This window comes from Myxocyprinus asiaticus, chromosome 36 (assembly GCF_019703515.2).
Source record: "Myxocyprinus asiaticus isolate MX2 ecotype Aquarium Trade chromosome 36, UBuf_Myxa_2, whole genome shotgun sequence".
Classification (NCBI taxonomy): Eukaryota; Metazoa; Chordata; class Actinopteri; order Cypriniformes; family Catostomidae; genus Myxocyprinus; species Myxocyprinus asiaticus.
Window position 1 is genome coordinate 13106746 of NC_059379.1, and position 23640 is coordinate 13130385.

At 44.0% G+C, this 23640-nt stretch overlaps 1 protein-coding gene across 2 annotated transcripts in view; it reads right to left on the bottom strand.

The window, feature by feature from the left end:
• Window positions 1-23640, bottom strand: part of LOC127426881 (syntaxin-binding protein 4-like) — a 75942-nt gene that overhangs the window by 2827 nt on the left and 49475 nt on the right. Inside the window, exons 19-20 of one of the 2 annotated variants that reach the window (XM_051673971.1) lie at window positions 15234-15283; window positions 12651-12793 (exon numbers count right to left, since the gene is read on the bottom strand). In XM_051673971.1, coding sequence (XP_051529931.1) covers window positions 12651-12793; window positions 15234-15283 — 193 coding nt within the window. Of the gene's footprint in view, window positions 1-11636; window positions 12794-15233; window positions 15284-23640 lie in introns of those variants that run through there. The other variant, XM_051673970.1, reaches the window with a different exon arrangement.

Genomic DNA, 23640 nt, shown 5'->3' on the forward strand with positions numbered 1-23640 from the left:
TATGAAATATTTTTGACTAATTTCATTATGTTTTCTGTTATAAATAACAGTGTAGTACTCTCCGTTCTGCTCACCGCACATCATGTTTAAATCATCCCTCTGAATTTCATCAATTTCCCCCCCAAAATCAGTACAGAAATTGACAATTTAACAAAAGTCAGCAAATTCTTTCTAGGCCAGCCATTAAGGTTCAATTTTATTTATTGTCTTGTCCTTGGCCTGCATACATATCAGCTTGTAACATATCCAAACAAACTATATTTTTATGGATACAGATGTAAGTCCATAGGAATAGAAATAACTGGGTTTTACAATAGAATCATGGAAAGCAATCACCAGTAATAATCTTTCGAGCAATCTTTCGAGGAAAAGGGAGAAAAATACAGTAAGATTTCAATGCTCATTTCATGGTAATGTCAGCTGATGGGTCATTACGGAAGTAAATGACAAGAGTCCGTACAGCTAGAAAAGAGATGTAAGCTTTTTGAAGATTAATTGTGATTGATTAAGGTTTTCTGTTCACTGTAATATAAATGAATATATTTTTATATATGATGTATAGTTGTAAGCCATAGTGCAAATTTTATTTTCAAAATTAATGCAAATTATACTTTATTTTATTGGAGAAAAATAAAAGCTGGAAGGTTAGTGGTCTAAGAATCATATACTGTATGTAATCTGTTGTTGTTGTTTATTTTTATGTATGTTATTGTTATTTGTTTTTAGGTGATTTTTTCTTATTGTAATTAATTGTGATATTCTTTATAATATTTTTAATTTTCTGTTGAATGTGTAATGTGACATTAAAAAACATTGCCTTAGTAGCTCATCATATTCCTCTTTTAAGTCAATTAACCCCTTGTTTTCTAAGGGCCTTGCTAAGAGGGAATGATTTTGTTAATTCAACACTATGATGTTGAAAAGACAAATTAATCAGATATCATTGGGATAAGGGGCAAAAACAGGGTGTCCTGGAAATTCTGGAAAACCTGGAATTTTGCAATGCGGATTTACAGTCATGGAAAAGTCATGGGATATGAGAAAAATAACTAAATGTCCTGGAAAATAATTATTTGTCCTGGAAAATATTTGTTGGAAAAAAAGTTTTATATTACATGTACAAGTATTGATATAGTGCTTTTTTTATTTCCAACACTGCTGTAGTGTAAACTACAAAATCATTTGAGTTGTTAACTTTAGACAATGATGACGATCACACAGCAGATTTTATTTAAAAATGAATTCACACCCCGAGGTGGTGCGGACTTTACACCTCGGTATGTAAATTCATTTTCAATAATTCAATGATCAGAGTCTGCTTATACCGCCATTACCATATGTAGGGCCCTATGATTTCCATGATGTGGAAAACATGGATGGAATCACTGAAAAAACTGCATTAGCAATAAAATGTGGAATGTCATGGAATTTGACATATTGGGACAAAAATGAATACTTCAATCCACAATTAATCAAGTTGAATTCTCTATATGTCCAAGTGTAATTTTTAAATCACAAAAGGCTGCAATTTAATTAAATAAATATATACTCTGCATGTGCTGCATGCTTCAAAATGAATGTGTGAAGCGGCCGCTCGAACACTGAAAACACATCATCATGAATGTCACGCCTGCTCTGGGTGTGAGTATGTATGGAGTATATAACAGTGAGCAGAGTGCTCTGAAGCGTGCAGCACATAGAGACTATATTTATTTATTTGAATGAAATCATAGCTTTTTGGGGTTTAACAATCATACTGGGCCATGTTGCAAACTGCTTATACAGAGGTGAGAAAAAACACACAGAAACAGCAAAACAAAAGCTTGATTTAAATGGATGCGTGAAATGGATAAAAGATCATGTTTAATGCGATTAAATAATAATGTACTAAAGCAATATCTAACATCTGTGATGTTCTGTTGTATAGCACTTTTCGGATTGTGCTGTGAGGATTTTGTAGAAAAGCGATTCATTTGATTAAAAAAATGTAAAATATGTTGAAAAACTGAATTAATTAATTAATATATATATATATATATATATATATATATATATATATATATATATATATATATATATATATTTTTATCCCCTTTTCTCCCATATTGGAATGCCCAATTCCCACTACTTAGTAGGTCCTCATGGTGGTGAAGTTACTCACCTCAATCCGAGTGGTGGAGGACAAATCTCAGTTGCCTCCGCTCCTGAGACAGTCAATCCACGCATCTTATCACGTGACTCGCTGAGCATGACACCGTGGAGACTCACAGCATGTGGAGGCTCATGCTACTCTCCGCGATCCATGCACAATTACCACATGCCCCATTGAGAGCGAGAACCCCTAATCGCGACCACGAGGAGGTTACCCCATGTGACTCTACCCTCCTTAGCAACCGGGCCAATTTGGTTGCCTAGGAGACCTGACTGGAGTCACTCAGCACGCCCTGTATTCGCACTCGTGACTCCAGGGGTGGTAGTCAGCGTCAATACTCGCTGAGCTACCCAGGCCCCAATTAAAATAATTCTTTAATATTTTCATTTGATTAAAGTTTTAACAAATTCATTTTATTAGACACCATATTGATGATGAAATTAAATTAATCAAAACTATTGAATATGGAATTTAAAAAAAATAACCCTTTGTTTTTGCTTAAATATTACAACTGTGTGGCACACAAAATGTCCTGGAAAACTGTACCTTAAAAAGAGTGGGAAGGCTGAAAAACCTTCTAAAGGTCTCCCAAATGTGTTCAGTTTGATTTTATCTATTGTATTTCTATTATTCTATTTTGGGGAAGTGATGGTTAATTGGAGCTTTGGTTCATTGTTTGAATTTTCACATGCTGGTCTGATTCCCAGTCAGTGCAAGTGATGGCTTCCTTTATCAGCTATTTCCACCATCCCAGTCATGTAGCAATAAAGATTCTATTCTATTGTATTCTATTCTATAAAAATAACACTTAGAGGTATGCAAAATCTTATTTTGTCAAATTTGTATATCATATACTTATTCTTTTTATTAGAAGTTTCTAAAGAACAGCTCCCTTTCTGTGCTGTCTTATTGATGAGTCACAGAGAATAAAACGCAGTCTGTCACATGGCTAGGACAATATCCATCACGTGGAGACCAGTGAACGGACACTCTTGAGGCTCAGCTGAAGTTGCTCACTTTGGTTTTAATTAGTGAGATGAGGGTGGCTCTCCGTGTGCAACACAAAACCTTGCTTGTCCTTTCCCGCGGGGAGCATTCAGCCTTAATGTAAGCATCACATGCTGAGAGGTCAAATGCTGCCAAGCGTGTGGGACACGTTTCCACTGTTCCCCAAGCACTCACTTCAGCTGATTTATTTCCCTCCCTCCCTTCCTCTTTAAGCTTCACGGATCCTTTGACCCCACGTCCTCTCCTTCCCTAATCCATCCATCCGTCTCTCCACCTCTTTTGATTTCTTGGTAATAAGAGGGTGTCCCTTGCTTGTGAAAGGGGCTGAGTGGTTTTTAAATGTGTATTTAATTACAGCATTGTGATTTTATGCATGCAAAAAAGAATACCTAACAATCTTGATGGTGCACTCACAAATTTTTCCTCATGAGAAAAGTTTTCGCTTAAAGAAATAAATAGGGTTTTTGAAAAATAAAGCGTTGGCTTCAAATGCTAAAAACAGTTACTTTTGCATGATGTTGTATCCAAGTTAGGTGACAGTGTAAGAACAATTGGCCTATGCAACAAACAAAAAATGACTGCACTTTTAAAACACTATTTTACAAGTCAGTGGGCATGGCCATGAAGTTTTGGTATTTTCATGCATGCATGCGCAAGTGTGTTTGGCAAAATCTCACGCTCAATGCGCTAATGGGTTGGGACAAGTGCAATTTCTTTTCCCACAAAAATCTTCTCCGGTTATTGCAGCTTCTGCGTCCTATTATACAGTCCATTCCCTCATCCACCAGCAATATAAACAAAGACAGCACATTCATAAGATGTTCGTAGTGTAAATGGACTGTATACAATGAATTAGAAGAATATAAATATTTCTATGACAGTGATACACTCCTTTTATAAGCATATAAATTGTGATTCTCATCAAGATTTGGATGTACAATCCATTAAATTATAGAAGTGTAAGTATTAATAATCATTTTCATCTACTGACACACAAATCATGACAGTGATTGTATCTGCATGCAATTCACTTCTACCAGTCGATTTTGATTTTGAAAAATGTAATACATTTATTGAAACATTAAATAATTTAATGAAAAATATTTCTAAATTCAAATTCATATCAAACTAAATGAAAATCTAATCAAAATAACAAAGTGGTCATAAAAATAAAATACCAAATCCAAACATTTTACCTCTCTCTTTTGCAGTACAGTATTGGAAAATACCAATATAAATTAGATCATAAATACAATTGTAAATATAAACATAATAATAATAATAATAATAAAAAAATAAACCATGACCTATACCAGAAACACACCCAAAGTTTGCACGCATACACACACAGATGAAAACACTCCCACTAACACCCACTTGTGCTTTGCACCGGCACAAAAATTGCACTAAGGATTAGCACTCTTATATAAACTGGATAAGACGTAGCGCACGGTCTTTGCGCGTAGCGCCGCACTTTGCGTGCTTACGCAACTAGAGCACATAAAGGAATGTTCCAGGATCAAAACAAATTAAGCTCAATCGAAAGCATTTGTGGCATAATGTTGATTACCACAAAAATTAATTTGGACTCGATCCTCCATTTCTTTAAAAAAGTAAAAAACAAAGGTTACAATGAGGCACTTACAATGGAAGTGAATGGGGGCTAATTTTTCAACATTAAAATACTCACTTTTTCAAAAGTATAGCCACAAGACATAAAGGACATGCGTGTAAACCACTGATATATATAGAAATGGATCGCTGATGCAAGAGTAAATTGCCAGCAGGAGGTGAAGTCATCGGAAGTGTTCGAGTTGGCCATCTTGGTATGCCCACACTGTCATAGAGCATCAATGACTGACAGGCAAAAACACACCCATTTCACCTTCTCCGACCTGCGGATACAACAGTTTTGTTTCGCCCTCTAGTGACAATCATGTTTAATTTTTAATTTGCTCATTATGGATAATATTTGTTGCGAGGGAGAAGTTCCTGTCACTTATCTGTCACTCTCTCGACGTTGTGTTGATGTAGTGACACTAGGGGTCACTCTTGGGAGCCCCAAACACCTCTGCTTTTTTGGAAAAAGGCCATTGAGAATTGGCGAGTGGAATTTGCATGCCACTCCCCCGGACATACAGGTATAAAAGGAGCTGGTATGCAACCACTCATTCAGATTTTCTCTTCGGAGCCGAGCGGTTCTATTCATTGAAGCTGAATTCATCCGCGAAGTTCATTCACCTCATCTGCTGGATTATACGGTGCATTTCAGCGGTTTCTCCCCCAGGCGTACCAGTACAAGGTCCTCCCCTTCGGCCTGTCCCTGTCCCCTCGTGACTTCACGAAGGTCGCAGAGGCTGCCCTTGCCCCGCTATGGGAAGTGGGCGTCCGCATCCTCAACTATCTCGACGACTGGCTAATCCTAGCTCGCTCTCAAGAGTTGCTGTGAGCACACAGGGACCTCGTGCTCCGGCACCTCAGCCGACTTTGGCTTCGGGTCAACTGGAAAAAGAGCAAGCTCTCCCTGGTTCAGGGCTTCTCTTTTCTCGGTTTGGAGTTGGACTCAGTCTCAATGACAGCGCGCCTCACGAACGTGCGCGCACAGTCGGTGCTGAACTGTCTGAAGGCATTCATATGGAGAACTGCGGTTCCACTGAAACTTCTTCAGAGGCTCTTGGGGCATATGGCATCCTCAGCGGTGGCCACACCGCTCGGGTTGATGCATATGAGACCGCTTCAGCACTGGCTTCAGGCTCGAGTCCCGAGATGGGCATGGCGCCACGGGACACATCGCATGGCCATCATGCCGATCTGTTGCCACCTCTTCAGCCCTTGGACTGGCATTGCATTTCTACAGGCAGGGGTTCCCCTAGAGCAGGTCTCCAGGCATGTCGTGGTTACAACAGACGCCTCCAAGACAGGCTGGGGCGCCGTATGCAATAGGCACACAGCCGCCCTGCTCCTGGACTGGCCCGCGGCTGCGTTGGCACATCAACTGCCTAGAGTTGTTGGCAGTACTGCTCACCCTACAGAGGTTTCGGCCATTGATCCAGGGCAAGCACATGTTGGTCCAGACGGACAACACAGCATCGGTAGCGTACATCAACCGCCAAGGCGGTCTACACTCCCATTGCATGTCACAACTCGCCCGCCGTCTCCTCCTCTGGAGTCAGCAGTGCCTCAAGTCACTACGAGCCACTCACATCCCGGGCGACCTCACGTGCTGTCACATCAGGTTACCCTCAGGGGAAAGTGGAGACTCCACCCTCAGGTGGTCCAGCTGATTTGGAGTCGATTTGGCCGAGCACAGGTAGACCTGTCTGCTTCCCGGGAATCATCCCACTGCCCGCTTTGGGACGTCCTGACCGAGGCACCCCTCGGTATAGATGTGCTGCATACAGCTGGCCCCCTGGACTATGCAAATAAGCATTTTCCCCAGTGAGCCTACTTGCACAGACCCTGTGCAATGTCAGGGAGGACGAGGAGCAGATCATCCTAGTAGCACCCTACTGGCCCACCCAGACGTGGTTCTCGGGTCTCACACTCCTCGCAACAGCCCCCCCTCCAGAATCTCCACGTCTGGCCCCTGGACAGGATGCGGAAGACCTAAGTGGCCTACCACCCGCGGTGGTAGACACGATCACTCAGGCTGGGGCTCCCTCTACGAGGCACCTGTATGCCTTGAAGTGGCGTCTGTTCGCTAAGTGGTGTTCTTCCCGACGCAAAGACCCCAGAGATGCGCAGTCGGATCAGTGCTTTCCTTCCTGCAGGAGAGGTGGCTGTCCTCCTCCACCCTGAAGGTGTATGTAGCTGCTATTTCGGCTCATCACAATGCAGTAGATGGTAAGTATTTGGGGAAGCACGACTTGATCATCAGGTTCCTGAGAGGCGCTAGGAGGTTGAATCCCTCCAGACCGCGCCTTGTCCCCTCATAGGACCTCTCTGTAGTCCTTCAGGGTCTACAGGGAACTCCCTTTAAGCCCGTGGAGTCAGCTGAGCTTAAGGCACTCTCTTTGAAGACTGCCCTCCTGACTGCACTCACTTCCATCAAAAGGGTAGGGGACCTGCAGGCATTCTCTGTCAGCGAATCATGCCTGGAGTTCGGTCTGGGTTACTCTCACGTGATCCTGAGACCCCGACTGGGCGATGTGCCCAAGGTTCCCACAACTCCCTTTAGGGATCAAGTGGTGAACCTGCATGCGCTGCCCCAGGAGGAGGCAGACCCAGCCTTGGCATTGCTGTGTCTGGTGTAAGCTTTACGCATCTATTTGGATCACACGCAGAGCCCTAGTAGCTCCGAGCAGCTCTTTGTTTGCTTTGGTGGACAGCGGAAAGGAAGCACCGTCTCCAAACAGAGGATAACCCACTGGGTCATCACGATGGCATATCAGGCTCAGGACATGCCACCCCCTGTGGGGTTACGAGCCCACTCCACTAGGAGTGTGGCGGCCTCCTGGGCCCTGGCCAGTGGCACCTCTTTGGCAGACATCTGCAGAGCAGCGGGCTGGGCAACACCCAACACCTTTGCGAGGTTCTACAATCTCCCTTTTTGGGCGGGGTGTGGTCTCCACGGTGTCTTCACCTTGGGAGGGACACCCCCCGACACAGACACTTATGGCTCCCAGTCAGCTCCCAACAAATTCCACTCTTTTTGGGGAGAAAAGAGAGGGAAAAGAGGCCTCGGCTGGGCTAGCCTGTCCCTGTAGTTGGGCAGTCAACTTGTTCCTGATGGACCGTTCGATGCCCATAAGAGCATTGCGGGAGGTTACGTAACGGCCTGGTGCGCTGGCTACGAGGCACACAGCAGTCTGCCCGTCACACACCGCCAGTTCACGTAAAACAGTTTAGCTAGTTGTGGCGTTTTGTATAGGGACCTTTAGTGTCACTACATCGACACAACGTCGAGTGAGTGACAGATAGGGAACGTCCTGGTTATTTTCGTCACCTCCGTTCCATGATGGAGGGAAAAAGATGTTGTGTCCCTCTTGCCACAACGCTGAACTACCCGCTGAAATGGCCAGGACCTGGTCTCGGCTCCTCAGCACAAAACCTGAATGAGTGGTTGCATACCAGCTCCTTTTATACCCGTATGTCCGGGGGAGTGGCATGCAAATTCCACTCGCCAATTCTCATTGGCCTTTTTTCAAAAAAGCAGAGGTGTTTGGGGCTCTCAAGAGTGACCCCTAGTGTCACTACATCGACACAATGTCTCGTTCCCTCCATCAGGGAACGGAAGTTACGAAAGTAACCACGACGATATACATAGATCATGATGTCAGCGCATTCATCTGCCCCGGTGTTCAATGCAGTACAACAATCACCAAAGGAAGTGGCAAAACTGTCCACAAGTTGTAATGTAAGTAGGAAAAGCTGTAATATCTGCTTGTTTAGGGTGACAATGAATCCCTACCCATGAAAGGGACTTTAAAAAAGTCAGACCGGGATTTCTAAATTGCCTTAAATACCCGGGATTTGCTTGTTTTCATACTGAAGAGCTCTCTGTAGTCATATATGGATACACGTCATAAATACGTGATCATTTGCCATTTAAACCTAGCGTATCAGTTTAATTTGAACCAGCTTTGCTGTGCATGTCCCCCTCTCTGCGCGCCTACTGCACGTGTGATGGGGGAGTGAGAGCACGTGCTCTTATTCAAGTGAATGTGAAAACATAAAACAAGTAACTCTGAACAATCACTTCGATGTTCACAATAAATACGTCTGAAAATGTACACTACCATTCAAAAAAACATTTTTTTTTTTTTTTTTCACATTTTAGAACAATAGTAAAGTCATCACAACTATGGAATAATAGAAATGCAAATATGGGAATTATGTTGTGATAAAATCAAAACTGTGTTATATTTTAGCGTCTTCAAAGTAGTCACACTTTGCCTAGATTTTGCAGAAATGTACTCTTGGCATTTTCTCAACCAACTTCTTGAGGTATCACCCTGGGATGCTTTTTAAACAGTATTGAAGGAGTTCCCATCTATATGTTGGGCACTTAGTGGCTGCTTTTCTTAATTATTCGGTTCAAGTCACCCATTTCAAAAACTTTTTTTTTTTTAAATAAAATGTTAGTTTTGTAATTAAATAAATTAATATATTGGCACAATTACATTTTTGTCTACAAAACTAGTTTCAAACATTTAAGCATACGCCTTCAGATCAAAAGATTTTTAAGATCATGAGAAACATTTCAGTCAAGCGTTTCAAAACTTTTGACCGGTAGTGTACATAACTCGCTCGGGCTTTCAAGAAAAATTCCAGACTCTTAATAAATAAATAATTAATAATAATTAATGTGTAGGACATTTGCGTTGTAGGGATGTACATGCAGATTTCAGATATAAAATCGTTGATTGAATGACTAATGTTTACTCACTGAAATGAGATGAATTCCTATGAAGTCAGTAGAGATATTGGAATGTTTGGGCATAGCAATATGGCGGCGCTGTGTCTTCACTGTTATGATGTCATGAGCAATCCAGTTCTATATTATATATCAGTGGTGTAAACATGATTTTAGTGTGATAAAATTACTTACAATTTGTAGAGCTGAGGAGGGCGGGGCCGGGCTGGAATGAGACACACTTATATTATTAAGCCGGTTCTCGCCTCCTCCTTTCCACTGAACCCCCTTACACAATTACTTACAAACCTTTTCTGTAAAGTTATAGCCAATTTTACAACTTTGTTACCATGATGATGTAATGTCAACAAACCCTAAAACGACTGTAAAAATGACAATTTAAACAACATAACAGCTCAAATAATAAGTGCTTTTATAAAATTATAAGCTTCACATATCTGTGTTTACCCTCCAAAAATTGGCCACATTCACTTTCACTGTCCCTGTTCACTTCCATTGTAAGTGCCTCACTGTAACCTTTGTTTTTTGCTTTTTTTTTAAAGAAAAGGAGGAATGAGTCGAAATTAATTTTTGTGGTAATCAACATTATGCCACAAATGCTGTCGATTGAGCTTAACTTGCATTGAACCCGGAACATTCCTTTAATCTTCATCACGATTCAATCAGTAACCACCATTCACATTGCATTATCTTATATAATTAAAGTGAATGATGACTGAGACTGACAGTCCCCAACCTTCTGCCTAACATCTCCCTTTGTGTCTCACGGAAGAAAAAAAAGTAATGCGGGTTTAGAACAACATGAGGGTGAGTAAATGATGAAAGAATTTAGATTTCTGGGTAAACTGTCCTTTTAAATTGTGTCTCATAGAGACATGATCGTAGCCACCAAAATTAAGCGTGCTGAAACAAGTTTTGAGTAATATTTTCTGCACATAAATGTCACAACAAAGAAAAAAAATGCTTGGAAAAACAGCCCAGCATCGATTAACCTCAGTGTTAAGCCTGAGACTGTGTATTCAGAGAATAAGAGAAGGCCAGAGATGCTCATTTGTCTGTGTTGCAGCACATCCCTAAACTGTCTGCTCCAGATCTATGCTGGAATAAGACCAACATGCTTTTTTGAGATACAAAGAACCAAATATTTGAGCTTGCATGTTTATTCCATTACTATATGACACTATTATTATCTCTCTCACTATACCACGTTTGAAGAAAAAGTATTTTATAAATGCAGGACATTCTATTTCCTGCATCATCAGGGTTTTTTTTTTTTTTTTTGGACATGTGTAGTACCTCCTGGATAAATCAGTCAAATAATACTGGAAAAGAAAAGGCAGGCTCTTGTTTCATTTTTAGTCTGTTATCAGCAATGTTTTGACAAGATGGATTAATTTAACTGGGCCCTCAAGCTTGGATTCCTGCAATTAGTAAACCTTATCCAATCATTGTGATGTGAGCAATCATCCAAGCTTTTTTTCCCCCTAACTGTTCTTTTGCTTATATTTATATCCATTTAAAAACGTTACATGCTGTCTGAATAAGGCTCTTTTTCTGAGTGTACATATCTTTGTGTATATTCTGTGACATATGCAATTGCCACAAAGGAGTGGACAGTAGTCGCTTCTCATTGCTTCGTATCCAGGCAACAATCACAGCAGTGAGGTGGATCGGACATAAAAGGCTCGTATTAACAGCAAATTCACCTTGTATTGCGTTTTGTTATTGGATTGACCTAATTCTTCTCACTAAGTGCATCTAAATGGGTTAGATTTCAAGATTATAGTGGTTTGACTCATTGTATGTAATATGTTGCATGTAAAAAGTTTAAATCATGAGTAATTTAACAGATAGGAGTATGAAACATTTAACAAACAGACAAATTATTGAATTAACTTATCTAGATCACCAGGCTGTTGGCTGATAAATAGAAGCTGAAAAATAGAATGTTCCATTACAAATGTGAGAAAACATATTATTTCAGATAGATTCTCTTTGTCATAATGATGCTTTAATGTTTTAAAATGTCTGGTTTAAGAAGGTGATATTGAGGTGGGATCATGTAATGACTGCCAATGTTTTGAAAGCTATAGGCCATTAGATGCAACTGTAAAGGGTCATAAGTTGTTGGAAGGTAAGCTGTATATTATTATTTGACCAACAAAGCTGAATGGTGTCAGGAGGCCAAACAATAGCTAAATTAGCAGACTGTATGTGGCTCCTTGTCATATGTCAAAAAGTCATGTCAGAAATGAGACCTGATACTGACAAGACAGAAATCAAAACATGTATTGTTTGAGTCTTCTTGTTTCTTGTGAAGTCTTTTAAACATAAAAACACTATGTAAAATGTTTTAGCAGCTGCTTCTTATATAAAAAGCAACAATGGAGCAAAAAATACAGAACAAGGATGATTTTTAGCATTCATGCAAAAACTTGACATGTCTACGTTGTGCAATCTTTCACAGCTTTAGTTGTGTGTTCTACAACTTATTTATACTGTATCTTCGATAAACTTTAGAAAACCTTTAATAAATGTCATTAATAAATCCTTAACAGATCAGTAACATTTCATATGCATTCAAATATATAAATATACAGTATATTGAACGAAAATATATTAATTAAAGTTTCATATATAGACATACAATATTTAACTATTTGAATATACATCAATGATCTGTTAAGTATTACAAATATTTGGATTTTCTGGCTAATACTACAGTACAATTCACTTCACAGGTCAGGTTGTTTATTAAAAGTCACCTTGTTTACAATACAGACAAAGAAGCAAAAACAGGACTGTCTATATGATTAATACAGATTAATGACACAAATCCATGATACAACTGATTTTGAGATTATGATGACACAAGTATTACATTTATGACATGTTTAATCTCCTTGCAAAAATGAACACCATCTCATCTAGCATAGTTCTGGTCAAATTGCTGGTGCTGTTATATGAACTTTTGTGTGACACAGTAGGTCAAGGGCCAGACAACATCAACGTTCACAGTTGCATTGATATGGGGACAACAATGGCAATTAAAGAGATGTTGTGATGTTTGTTTTGCATGGAGAAGTAGAAAGCATGCTCATGTACATCACTTACAGTCCAGCTCTAGAATGGCTCTAACAGCATGAGTTAGTTCTTTAGCTTCCAAGGCGAGAGCAGATGCTGTCCAGGGTGGTTTCTTGCCACCTCGAGAAGCCAGCGTCTGAGACAGTGTGGCCAGCTTTGGATCACTGGGAGAGCTAATGGAAAAGAGACCAGACTATTGTACTGAAGTGATAATTTATCCAAAAATGAAAATTCAGGCACTCAACCTCATATTGTTCCAAACCTGTATGACTCTCTTTCTTCTGTGGAACATAAAAGGAGATGTTAGGCAGAATGACAGCCTTTTCACTTTCATTGTATGGACAAAGATGTCATGAAAGTGAATGGTGGCTGAGTGTAACATACTGCCCAACACCTCCTTTTGTTTTCCACGGAATAAAGACATACATTTAGTAAGTTACGAGAGGCCCTTTGTTAAGCACTTCGTGACTAAAACCCCTTACCGGTGATAAAATCACTGTGACACACAGCCTTTTGTGGCTTATTACTTTATTAAAACATTATACCGTAAGAATATGAAGATTTAAAATGCTATGCCAAGTCACTGAATTTCTTAATTGTAAATATACTTTTTAAATTGTTTATGTACATTATAAATCAATTTTAACATTTCGTTTTTTAGTATTATTCTGTCATGAAAAACAACCCTCTCAGGCTGAAAATTGTGCCAGTCTTGTATGATTTTCTGTGAACTTGTTATAAAAGCTGTGGAAAAGTGTTGTCCTTTTGACTTGAAATGAACAAAGCATGCTGGGCAAGTTGGCACAAAAGAAGAGCGCAGCATGTCGTCTACTAAAGGCTGCATTTTTGGGGAAGGGGAATCAGACCCACTGACATGGATGGACCGGTGTTACGAAAACATATTATAAAACTACCACACTTTTGGGTCATTAGAAGAAAACTGCTATGAATTGGTCCAGACTGATTGAATTATCGCATGCATTTGAAGCATATTAAAATATTCCACTGTCTGACTTGAAAAGACTTCAGTAACAAATGAACGAGGACATGTTAGGAATAGAATGAATAGAAAATTATGAACTCTAAAATCAATTTGAATCATTGATATAGTCATTTCAAAGCAATATGGCATATTCTGTTAGAAATGTTCTAATCTGCTTGTGTCATTACACATTTTAAATGATCACACATCAGTCTAACATCTTTGAAAAATGTGTTATATTTATAACTGTTAGCCTAATCAACCTGAATCTTCAATGACAAAATAAATGATGTTTTTCAACAACATTATACCAATAAAAGGTCTAAAATGACATTAAACATTAATGTCCCCAGGGTGAGAAATTAACCGGTAACAGTGGTTGGTGAATGCAGAATATTACCTGCAACTCAGATTTTTTTACCAGTCATTTTTATTAATTAATTTATAAATTAACTCACCATGTATAATATTGAACGACCGCACAAACATTAAATCCTGATATACGTGTGATCTTTGAGCTTTTTACAAATGAATGCTCTCTGGAGTCTGTTCCTCAAAATATAATCCAATATGTAACTTCAAAAAGAGTGCGTGGTTTTTACTAAACAACAGCATTTCATGTCAAAGAAGGCCAATGGTGATCAGAGACAGATCACCTCCAACAGTGGCTGGTAGATAATGCAAAATTGCCTACTACTGCAAGTAAGCCATTTGTAGGTTAATTTCACCCAAAAGTGTAAAACTCTTGGCTCTGTGGCACTATCAAAACAGTCTTCTGTTTTTTTTTTTAGACCAGCATTGGCTCAGCCAGTGGTTTGAGCTTAGGGCCGGAATATCTGTTTGTACAGTACAACCGTTTTTTTGTGGAATATGTTTGAAAACAGTGATTATTTCTGCAATTCAGTTTGGTGACGTTAACGGCGCAGATATTACACACTTCAGCTTTAATGTTGTCAAAAAAAATAATAATTATCATGTAAATAATTACCCTAATTTTTCTGATGTGTTTCAGGGTAGGCCATATTTGTCTAAGAGATAATTTAACAACATGCCCCCTTTTTCAAAAATAAACCTCATATGTCCTCTGTGTCGCAAATTGCTGACAGCCTTTATTTCGATTCATCAGGATGTGTAATATTTTCTAGCCCTAATAGGCGAAGACACGGTGGCCTCAGTTGATGGGGATGATCATAAGGGGAAAAGCGGGCTCTCCTGATGAGACCTGCTAGTTGAGTAAGAGGTAGCAGGCAGCAGGAGGCCATGTTGACTGGGTCTAATCAACATCACTGCCACAGGAAAGTGTTGTACTGACTTCTGCACATTATCAATCCCTGTCTTTTGCCCCAAAAGAAGTCTGATAATAGAATAGAAGGTAGAGAACTTGCTCGGGAAAAAAGTTACCATTTACACGCTATGAATACACAGTCTTCAAAATATCAAAGGAAAACTTTAATGATTTGGCAAAAGGCCCCTAAAGGTAAAAAAGTATTTCTTATTAAATTATCACACTTGTTGCTAGCAAAGTGTAGTGTTGCTGTCGGGCACATACTACAAACTAGATTAGGTTTGAGTTGATTCATTAGCTCTGCCTTAACCCATGACAGAAAAGGGGACAAGAATACTTTTCTTACCTATAGCCTCTTGGACCACTTTGGTTCTCAGATAGGAAGCCTTGGACAGCCTGTGGGGTTTATAAAATGTGGATGGTTAGATTAACCATTTGTGGTTGATCAGTATAAAAGATTTAACACAGTTCCCCTTCTGTCACTCACTCAACGTTGTGTCGATGTAGTGACACTAGGGGTCGCCCTTGGGAGCCCCAAACACCTCAGATCTTTGAGAAAAGGCCAATGAGAATTGGCGAGTGGAATTTGCATGCCACTCCCCCAGACATACGGGTATAAAAGGAGCTGGCTCGCAACCACTGATTCAGATTTTTTCTTCGGAGCAAGCTGTCTTCCACTACCTGTCCATTCACCTCCCAAGAAGCGTTTGCTGTTGGATATACAGCGCATTCCAGCGGCTTTTCTCTCCTTCTGCACAGATCTGTGCAGATTATGCCCCTGGGCACTTCGACAGCACTAAGAGAGTTTATATTCCTGAAAAGAGTATATTTTTTCTATTAGAGCAAACACATTGACGTGAACGTCTTTTTAAAGACGCGTCTTTTTCAAGATGTCTTTCCGTCTTTGTGTGATTCCTGGATGCGGTCGCTATCTCTCCGCTTCCGACGGCCACGGGCGCTGCCTCACGTGTCTGGGTCGTAATCACACTGAGGCAGTATTCGTGGATAGTTCATGTGCTCATTGCGAGAATATGACCATGGCAATGTTGCGGTCGCGGCTTTCCTTCTTCCGGGGGAAAGCCACTCTAGCCACCCCCCGCGCCGTGCCTTCTACCTCCAGGTACGAGGCCAGCCCGGCTGGCGCTGGAGGTGATTTTGGGGCTTCAATGGTGCGGCTCCGCCGGGTAAATCTCCGCAGACCTCCCATTCCCCAGCACGCTTGTTTGCCCCCGGCGAATTCCGAGAGGAGACCAGCTCGCCCCAGGGCCAGCTTAGTGTCCCTTTCGGAGCTAGGAGCAGGATGAGTGCATCAGAGAGCATACTGGTGATGTCAGATGCCGAGGACTCGACTGGGCTGCCACCTTCGGGTCGGCCCGCCCAGTCTGAGGCTGATGGCGGGATGACCGCCATGCTTGCCCGGGCCGCTGCGTGTCAGGTTGGAGTGGAGCCTTCCACCCTCCCCTGAGCCCTCGCGGCTAGATGATTGGTTCCGCTCACAGCCACGCCCCCCCGGTCCCTTTCTTCCCAGAAGTGCACAACGAGCTGACAAGGTCATGGAGGGCACCTTTTTCTGCCCGAAACCGACCTCCCAGCTTGTCCGCTCTCACTACCCTAGATGGCAGGGCAGCCCACGGGTATACGGAGGTCCCTCAGGTGGATAAGGCGGTTGCGGTGCACCTGTGCCTGCAAAGCGCAGCCACCTGGCCGGATCGCCCGGCACTCCCTTCCAAGGCCTTTAGGACGACGTCGTCTCTGACGGCCAAAGCCTACAGCGCCGCTGGTCAGGCCGCCTCTGCCCTGCATGACATGGCCCTCCTGCAAGTACACCAGGCCAAGGCACTAAAGGAACTGCAAGTGGGTAGTCCTGATCCCGATATGATGCATGAGCTGCGCTCGGCGACTGACCTCGCCCTCCGGGTGACGAAGGTCACGGCGCGAGCACTTGGGCAGGAGATGTCCACCCTCGTGGTCCAGGAACGCCACCTGTGGCTGAATCTGGTCGAGATGTGGGACGCGGACAAGGTTTCGCTTTCTCAACGCCCCCATCTACCAGATCGGCCTATTCAGCGACACCGTCGAGAACTTCGCCCAGCAGTTCTCGGTGGTGAGGAAGCAGACGGAGGCTATACAACACATCTTGCCCCGGTGCCGCTCAAGATCCCATATCCCGTCTGCTCGCCGAGGGCGTCCCCCTGCGGCGGCGACAGCCCCCGAGTCCAGATCTCGGCCCCAGCAAGGAGCCCCCCGCAGGAAGCTGACACCCCCCACCTCACGGGCCGGCACGAGGACCTGGAAGGCTCCTAAGCGCCCCTGAGACGGATGACCCGGGGAGCGAGATGTCTGCTGCAAACCCGGAGCTGGTATCCAGACCACTCCATCCCCCGGTGGAGGGCCGGGAGGTAAAACCTCGGTTTACTTTTCTTTTATGTTCACCGCACCCCGAACGGTACCCACATTCTCAATAAAAGAGCAGTTTCCTCACTCCCTGGGTCACATAGCCAGTGTTTACGACCACCATTATCACAGCAACCGGGCACTGAGCACCTGTGACTTAAGACCCCACGAACGCGGGCCTCCCGCTTTCGCACGTCCGGTCGCACCACACTCACACCCACAGCCAGGTGGTTGTGACGGACTACAAGGACGGTCAAAAAGTCCCTCCTCCCCCGTCACCGACCCCCCCGACGCCGGGTACAAGGAGCAATGTAAGTGCCTCAAGGGTCCCCTCAGCGCAGCCACGAGTTCGAGATGAAGCGAGGCTCCTCGACGTGGCATCCCCTGCTCCCTCCCGCCGCGAGGCCCCACCCACAGGTACGTTAAACGCGATCGTCCCCTTAGTGCCCCTCGCCCGGAGCTTGGACGCGTGGCTAGCACTTTCCAAAACAACGCAGTGGTTGGCCAGGACCATGCGACTCGGCTACGCGATTGTTCGCCAAGCGCCCGCCCCGGTTCAGCGGCGTCTGCTTCAGTTCGGTGAAAGGCGAGAACGCCGCCACCTTGTGTGCGGAGATCACGACCCTTCTGCACAAGGGCGCGATAGAGCCTGTTCCTCCAGCCGAGATGAAGAAAGGGTTTTACAGCCCTTACTTCATCGTACCGAAGAAAGGTGGTGGGTTGCGGCCAATTTTGGACCTGCGAGTTCTGAACCGGGCCTTGCACAGACTCCCGTTCAAGATGCTGACGCCAAAGCACATTTTGGCGTGTGTCCGGCATCAAGATTGGTTCGCAGCGGTAGATCTGAAGGACACGTCCTTTCACGTCTCGGTTCTACCTCGACACAGACCCTTCCTACGGTTTGCTTTCAACGGCCAGGTGTATCAGTACAAGGTCCTCCCCTTTGACCTGTCTTTGTCCCCTCGCTTCTTCACGAAAGTCGCAGAGGCAGCTCTTGCCACGTTAAGGGATATGGGCGTCCGCATACTCAACTACCTCGATGACTGGCTGATTCTAGCTCACTCTCGAGAGTTGCTGTGCGCACACAGGGACCTCGCGCTCAGGCACCTCAGCCGGCTAGGGCTTCGGGTCAACTGGGAAAAGAGCAAGCTCTCCCAGGTTCAGAGCATCTCTTTTCTCGGCATGGAGTTAGACTCAGTCTCGATGATAGCTTGCCTCACGAGCGAGCACGCACGGTTGGTGCTGAACTGCCTGAAGTCGTTCAAGCAGAGAACAGCGGTTCCACTGAAACACTTTCAGAGGCTCCTGGGGCATATGGCATCCTCGGCGCCGGTCACGGCACTAGGGTTGATGCATATGAGACCGCTTCAGCACTGGCTTCAGACTCGAGTCCCGAGATGGGCATGGCGCCACGGCACACATTGCGTGGCCATCACGCCGATCTGCCGCCAATTGTTCAGCCCTTGGACAGACCTTGCATTTCTACGGGCAGGAGTTCCCCTACAGCAAGTGTCCAGGCCCGTCGTCATTATGACAGACGCCTCCAAGCGAGGCTGGGGCGCTGTGTGCAACGGGCACACAGCCGCTGGCTCCTGGACAGGACCGCGACTGTGTTGGCACATCAACTGCCTCGAGTTGCTGGCAGTATTGCTCACCCTGCGGAGGCTTTTGCCGTTGATCCGGGGCAAGCATGTGTTGGTCCGGACAGACAACACAGCGAAAGTAGCATATATAAATCGCCAAGGCAGCTCACGCTCACGTCGCATGTCGCAACTCGCCTGCCGTCTCCTCCTATGGAGTTAGTGGCGACTGAGGTCGCTGCAGGCCACTCACATCCTGGGAAACCTCAACGTCACAGCGGACACGCTGTCGCAGCAGGTGACGCTCAGGGGAGAGTGGAGACTCCACCCCCAGGTGGTCCAGCTGATTTGGAGTCGGTTCGGCAAAGCACAAGTAGACCTATTTGCCTCCTGAGAAACCTCACACTGCCCACTCTGGTATTCTCCGACAGGGGCCCCCCTCGGCCCAGATGCGCTGGCGCACAGCTGGCCCAGGTGGCTGCGCAAGTATGCGTTTCCCCCAGTGAGCCTACTTGCACAGACCCTGTGCAAGGTCAGGGAGGACGAGGACAGGTCACCCTCATGGCCCCGTATTGGCCCACCCAGACTTGGTTCTCAGACCTCACGCTCCTCGCGACAGCCCCTCCCTGGTGAATTCCCCTGAGGAATGACCTTCTTTCTCAGGGATGGGGCACCATCTGGCACCCGCGCCCAGACCTCTGGAACCTCCACGTCTGGCCCTTGGACGGGACGCGGAAGACCTAAGTGGCCTACCACCAGCAGTGGTAGACACGATCACTCAGGCCAGAGCTCCCTCCACGAGGCAGCTTTATACCCTGAAGTGGCGTCGGTTCGTGAATTGGTGTTCTTCCCGAGCTGAAGACCCTCAGAGATGCGCAGTCGGGTCAGTGCTTTCCTTCTTGCAGGAGAGGCTGGAGGAACGGCTGTCCCCCTCCACCTTGAAGGTGTACGTGGCCACCATAGCGGCACACCACGATACAGTGGACGGTAAGTCCTTAGGGAAGCACGACCTGATCATCAGGTTCCTGAGAGGCACCCGGAGGCTGAATCCTCCTAGGCCACGCCTGTTCCCCTCATGGGATCTCTCTGTGGTCCTCCTGGGCCTTCGCGGAGCCTCCTTTGAGCCGCTAGAGTCAGTCGAGTTGAAAGCCCTCTCCTTGAAGATGGCCCTCCTGATTGCGCTCACATCCATCAAGAGGGTTGGGGACCTGCAAAAGTTCTCTGTCAGCGAATCCTGCCTGGAGTTCGGTCCGGGTGACTCTCACGTAATCCTGAGACCCCGGCTGGGCTATGTGCCCAAGGTTCCCACAACCCCCTTCAGGGATCAGGTGGTGATCCTGCAAGCGCTGCCCCAGGAGGAGGCAGACCCAGCCCTGTCATTGCTGTGTCCGGTGCGTACTTTGCGCATCTACTTGGATCGCACACAGAGCTTTAGACGCTCTGAGCAGCTCTTTGTCTGCTTTGGTGGACAGCGGAAAGGGAACGCTGTCTCCAAACAGAGGCTTGCCCACTGGATCGTGGATGCCATCGCTATGGCATACCAGGCCCAGGCCGTGCCCGCCCCTTCGGGAATACGAGCACACTCCACAAGGAGTCTGGCATCCTTGTGGGCACTGGCCCATGGCACCTCTCTAGCAGACATCTGCAGGGCAGCGGGCTGGGCGACACCCAATACCTTCGCGAGATTTTACAATCTCCAGGTTGAGCCGGTTTCGTCCCGTGTTCTGTCAGGTACGAACAGGTAAGTTCGGGAATACGGACAGCTGGCCGGGTGTATTGCTTGCGTATAGCGCCTTTCCCCTCCAAAGAGGCGAAGATGTGCGCTTCTTTTCCCATGCAAGTTCACAAACCCATGAACCCTGGATGTCCTTCCTCCCTAGCCCTGTGGCTCGCGAATTCAGCAGAGGAATTCACAGCCGGAACCAGTACGTGTGCTAATATGCCATTACTGAGGTAAATGCTCCACAGGTGCCGGTTACTCCGGTAACCCCCTATGATGTATTTTCCGCAGTATGGTCTCCCTGTCGGCAGACCTGCGTCTCCCTTCGACAGAGCCCTCTCTGTCCCGGTCGGCGTGTTTGTAGAGCTCCTCCCCTTTCAGGCAGGACCTACCATCGCGGCTCTTCCATGTGCAGCTCTGAGCCCACATGATGTGCTTGCCACATGTTACCTCCCCTCCGGGCAGGATGTGGTCTCTACAGGGTCTTTTCCCCCTGAAAGAATAGGATAGGAAAAGAACACCTTCTCCAGCGCTTATATTGAGCGTTAAAATGGCCCCAGCCGAATAACTGAATACTCTGTGGAGAGAAAACATAGAGAGAAAAGGCCGCGGCTAGTGCGGCCTGCTTCCATACTAGAAACGTCTCTTCCCGCCCCCCCCCCAGGAATGTGGGGAACTATACGACGTTTTTTGGGGCGTTGGGGGAGGCTACGTGCAGACTGGTGCACCTGCTACTACGCACGCAGCAGCTTGCTTGCACCTGCACTGGCAGTCCACATAACACTGTTCAGCTAGTTGTGGCATTTCGTATTGGGACCCCTAGTGTCACTACATCAACACAATGTCAAATTAGTGACAGAAGGCGAATGTCTCCCTGATGGAGGGAACGAGACGTTGTGTCCCCCCTGCCACAATGCTGTACTACCCGCTGAAATGGCCGGGACCCTGTCTCGGCTCCTTAGCACAAAACCTGAATGAGTGGTTGCGAGCCAGCTCTTTTTATACCCGTATGTCCGGGGGAGTGGCATGCAAATTCCACTCGCCAATTCTCATTGGCCTTTTCTCAAAGATCTGAGGTGTTTGGGGCTCCCAAGGGCGACCCCTAGTGTTACTACATCGACACAACGTCTTGTTCCCTCCATCAGGGAACGGAGGTTACGACAGTAACCGAGACATTTCACATCATGCTTTTTACAGCAACAACAATAGTAGTAGTAGTAATAATAATAATAAATTATATACTGTATCAACTTCACATTTTGCACTTAATAAAAATAAATATAACAATAGGATGATAATAATAATAATAATAATAATAATAATAATAATAATAATGAATTATATCACCTTAATATTTTGCTCTTAATAATAGGATACAACATGCTAAAGGCACCCCTGAAGGAAATGTTGCTTTTTTTCTGGTCACAAAATGTATCAAGGTAAAAAATATATATATCTTTTTTTTTTATTTAATATTGATGGAGCAACATAATTTGTGTGAAAAGAAATAATAACAGAAGGTTGTTTCAATTAAAATTAAGTTTTAAAAAGAAAGGTGGTGAGGGAGCCTTTTACCCCACACTTGGCCCCTAGGGGGTTTAAAATGATATCATGTAGATATCGGGGCAATAATTATAGGGCACAATTTGTCAACTAATGCAAATAATTTTGAGACAACAAGATGCTTTTTTGGAGTAACAAATTAAGGTAATGCTTACTCAAATTAACTACTTCAGAAAAAGTCAACCATTTCCTGTTAATCTCAAACAAATTTGGCATTTTATTACATCTGAAATATTCTATAAACAAACTAATCTCTATATTTATTGGATTAGTCAATGTGAGCCCACTTTGAACATCTTTCATAATAAATCTATTCGCCTCACTTAAAAAAAACAACAAAAAAAAAACAGGTGTTTAGGAAAGTGCTGTGGTAGTTTGTGTTGCTTTTTAGTGTTTTGGGAGAACATAAAATCAATGGAGCCTTTTACCCCGCGGAGCCTTTAGCCCTGTGGTACCCTAATAATAATAATAGCATTAAAAGGATAGTTCAACCAAAAGATAAAATTCTCTTATCATTTACTCACCCTCATGCCAATCCCGATGTATATGACTTTATTGCTTCTGCAGAACACAAATGAAGATTTTTATAAGAATATCTGAGCTCTGTAGGTCCTTACAATGCTTTTGAATGGTGACCAGAACTCAGAAGGTCCACAAAAGGACATAAAGGTGGGATAAATGTAATCAATTTGACTCCACTGATCAAATCCATGTCTTCTGAAGCATCTGAAGACTATTTAAGTACTTTTTTACAATAAATTTCCACCTTTGACCAGCTCCAACCAGTAGGTGGCTGAATGTAAAAGTTAAAGTCACTTCCACACCTGAATGTGGAAGTGAAAGTGAAAGTGGAGATATATAGTAAAAACTGACTTCTGTTTTTCATCCACACCTTTCATATCACTTCAGAAGATATAGATTTAACCACTGGAGTCTAATAAATTACCTTTATGCTGCCTTTATGTCCTTTAAGGACCTTCAGAGTTCTGGTCACCATTCATTTCCATTGTATGAACCTACAGAGCTGAAATATTCTTCTTAAAATCTTAATTTGTGTGCTGCAGAAGAAAGAGAATCATACACATCTGGGATGACATGAGGGTGAATTAATGAAGAGAGATTTTTCATTTTTGGGTGAACTATCCCTTTAATTATTAAATAATTATTTACTACTACTATAGCAGTGTTTAAAACAGTGCTTTACAGGTAACATACAGTATATGTGTACATAAAAATATTCACATGCATCGATATGAAAGGAGATAACGAAGATTAAATAGACAAGAGTGAAATTGCAATCAAAAGAACGTGATGAGAGAAGAAAATCAAATGTATTGAGGAAAAGCCCTAGAAACTAATAAAGTGCCCTAGTACAATTTGAGATACTTTAAAAAAAGTGCGAAGTGAGTCAACTGCTCATGGTTTGTCTAGGAGAGAGATGCATATTGTATATTCAGTAATCATACTGCTAAGGTACATAGGGGCAATATTACTAA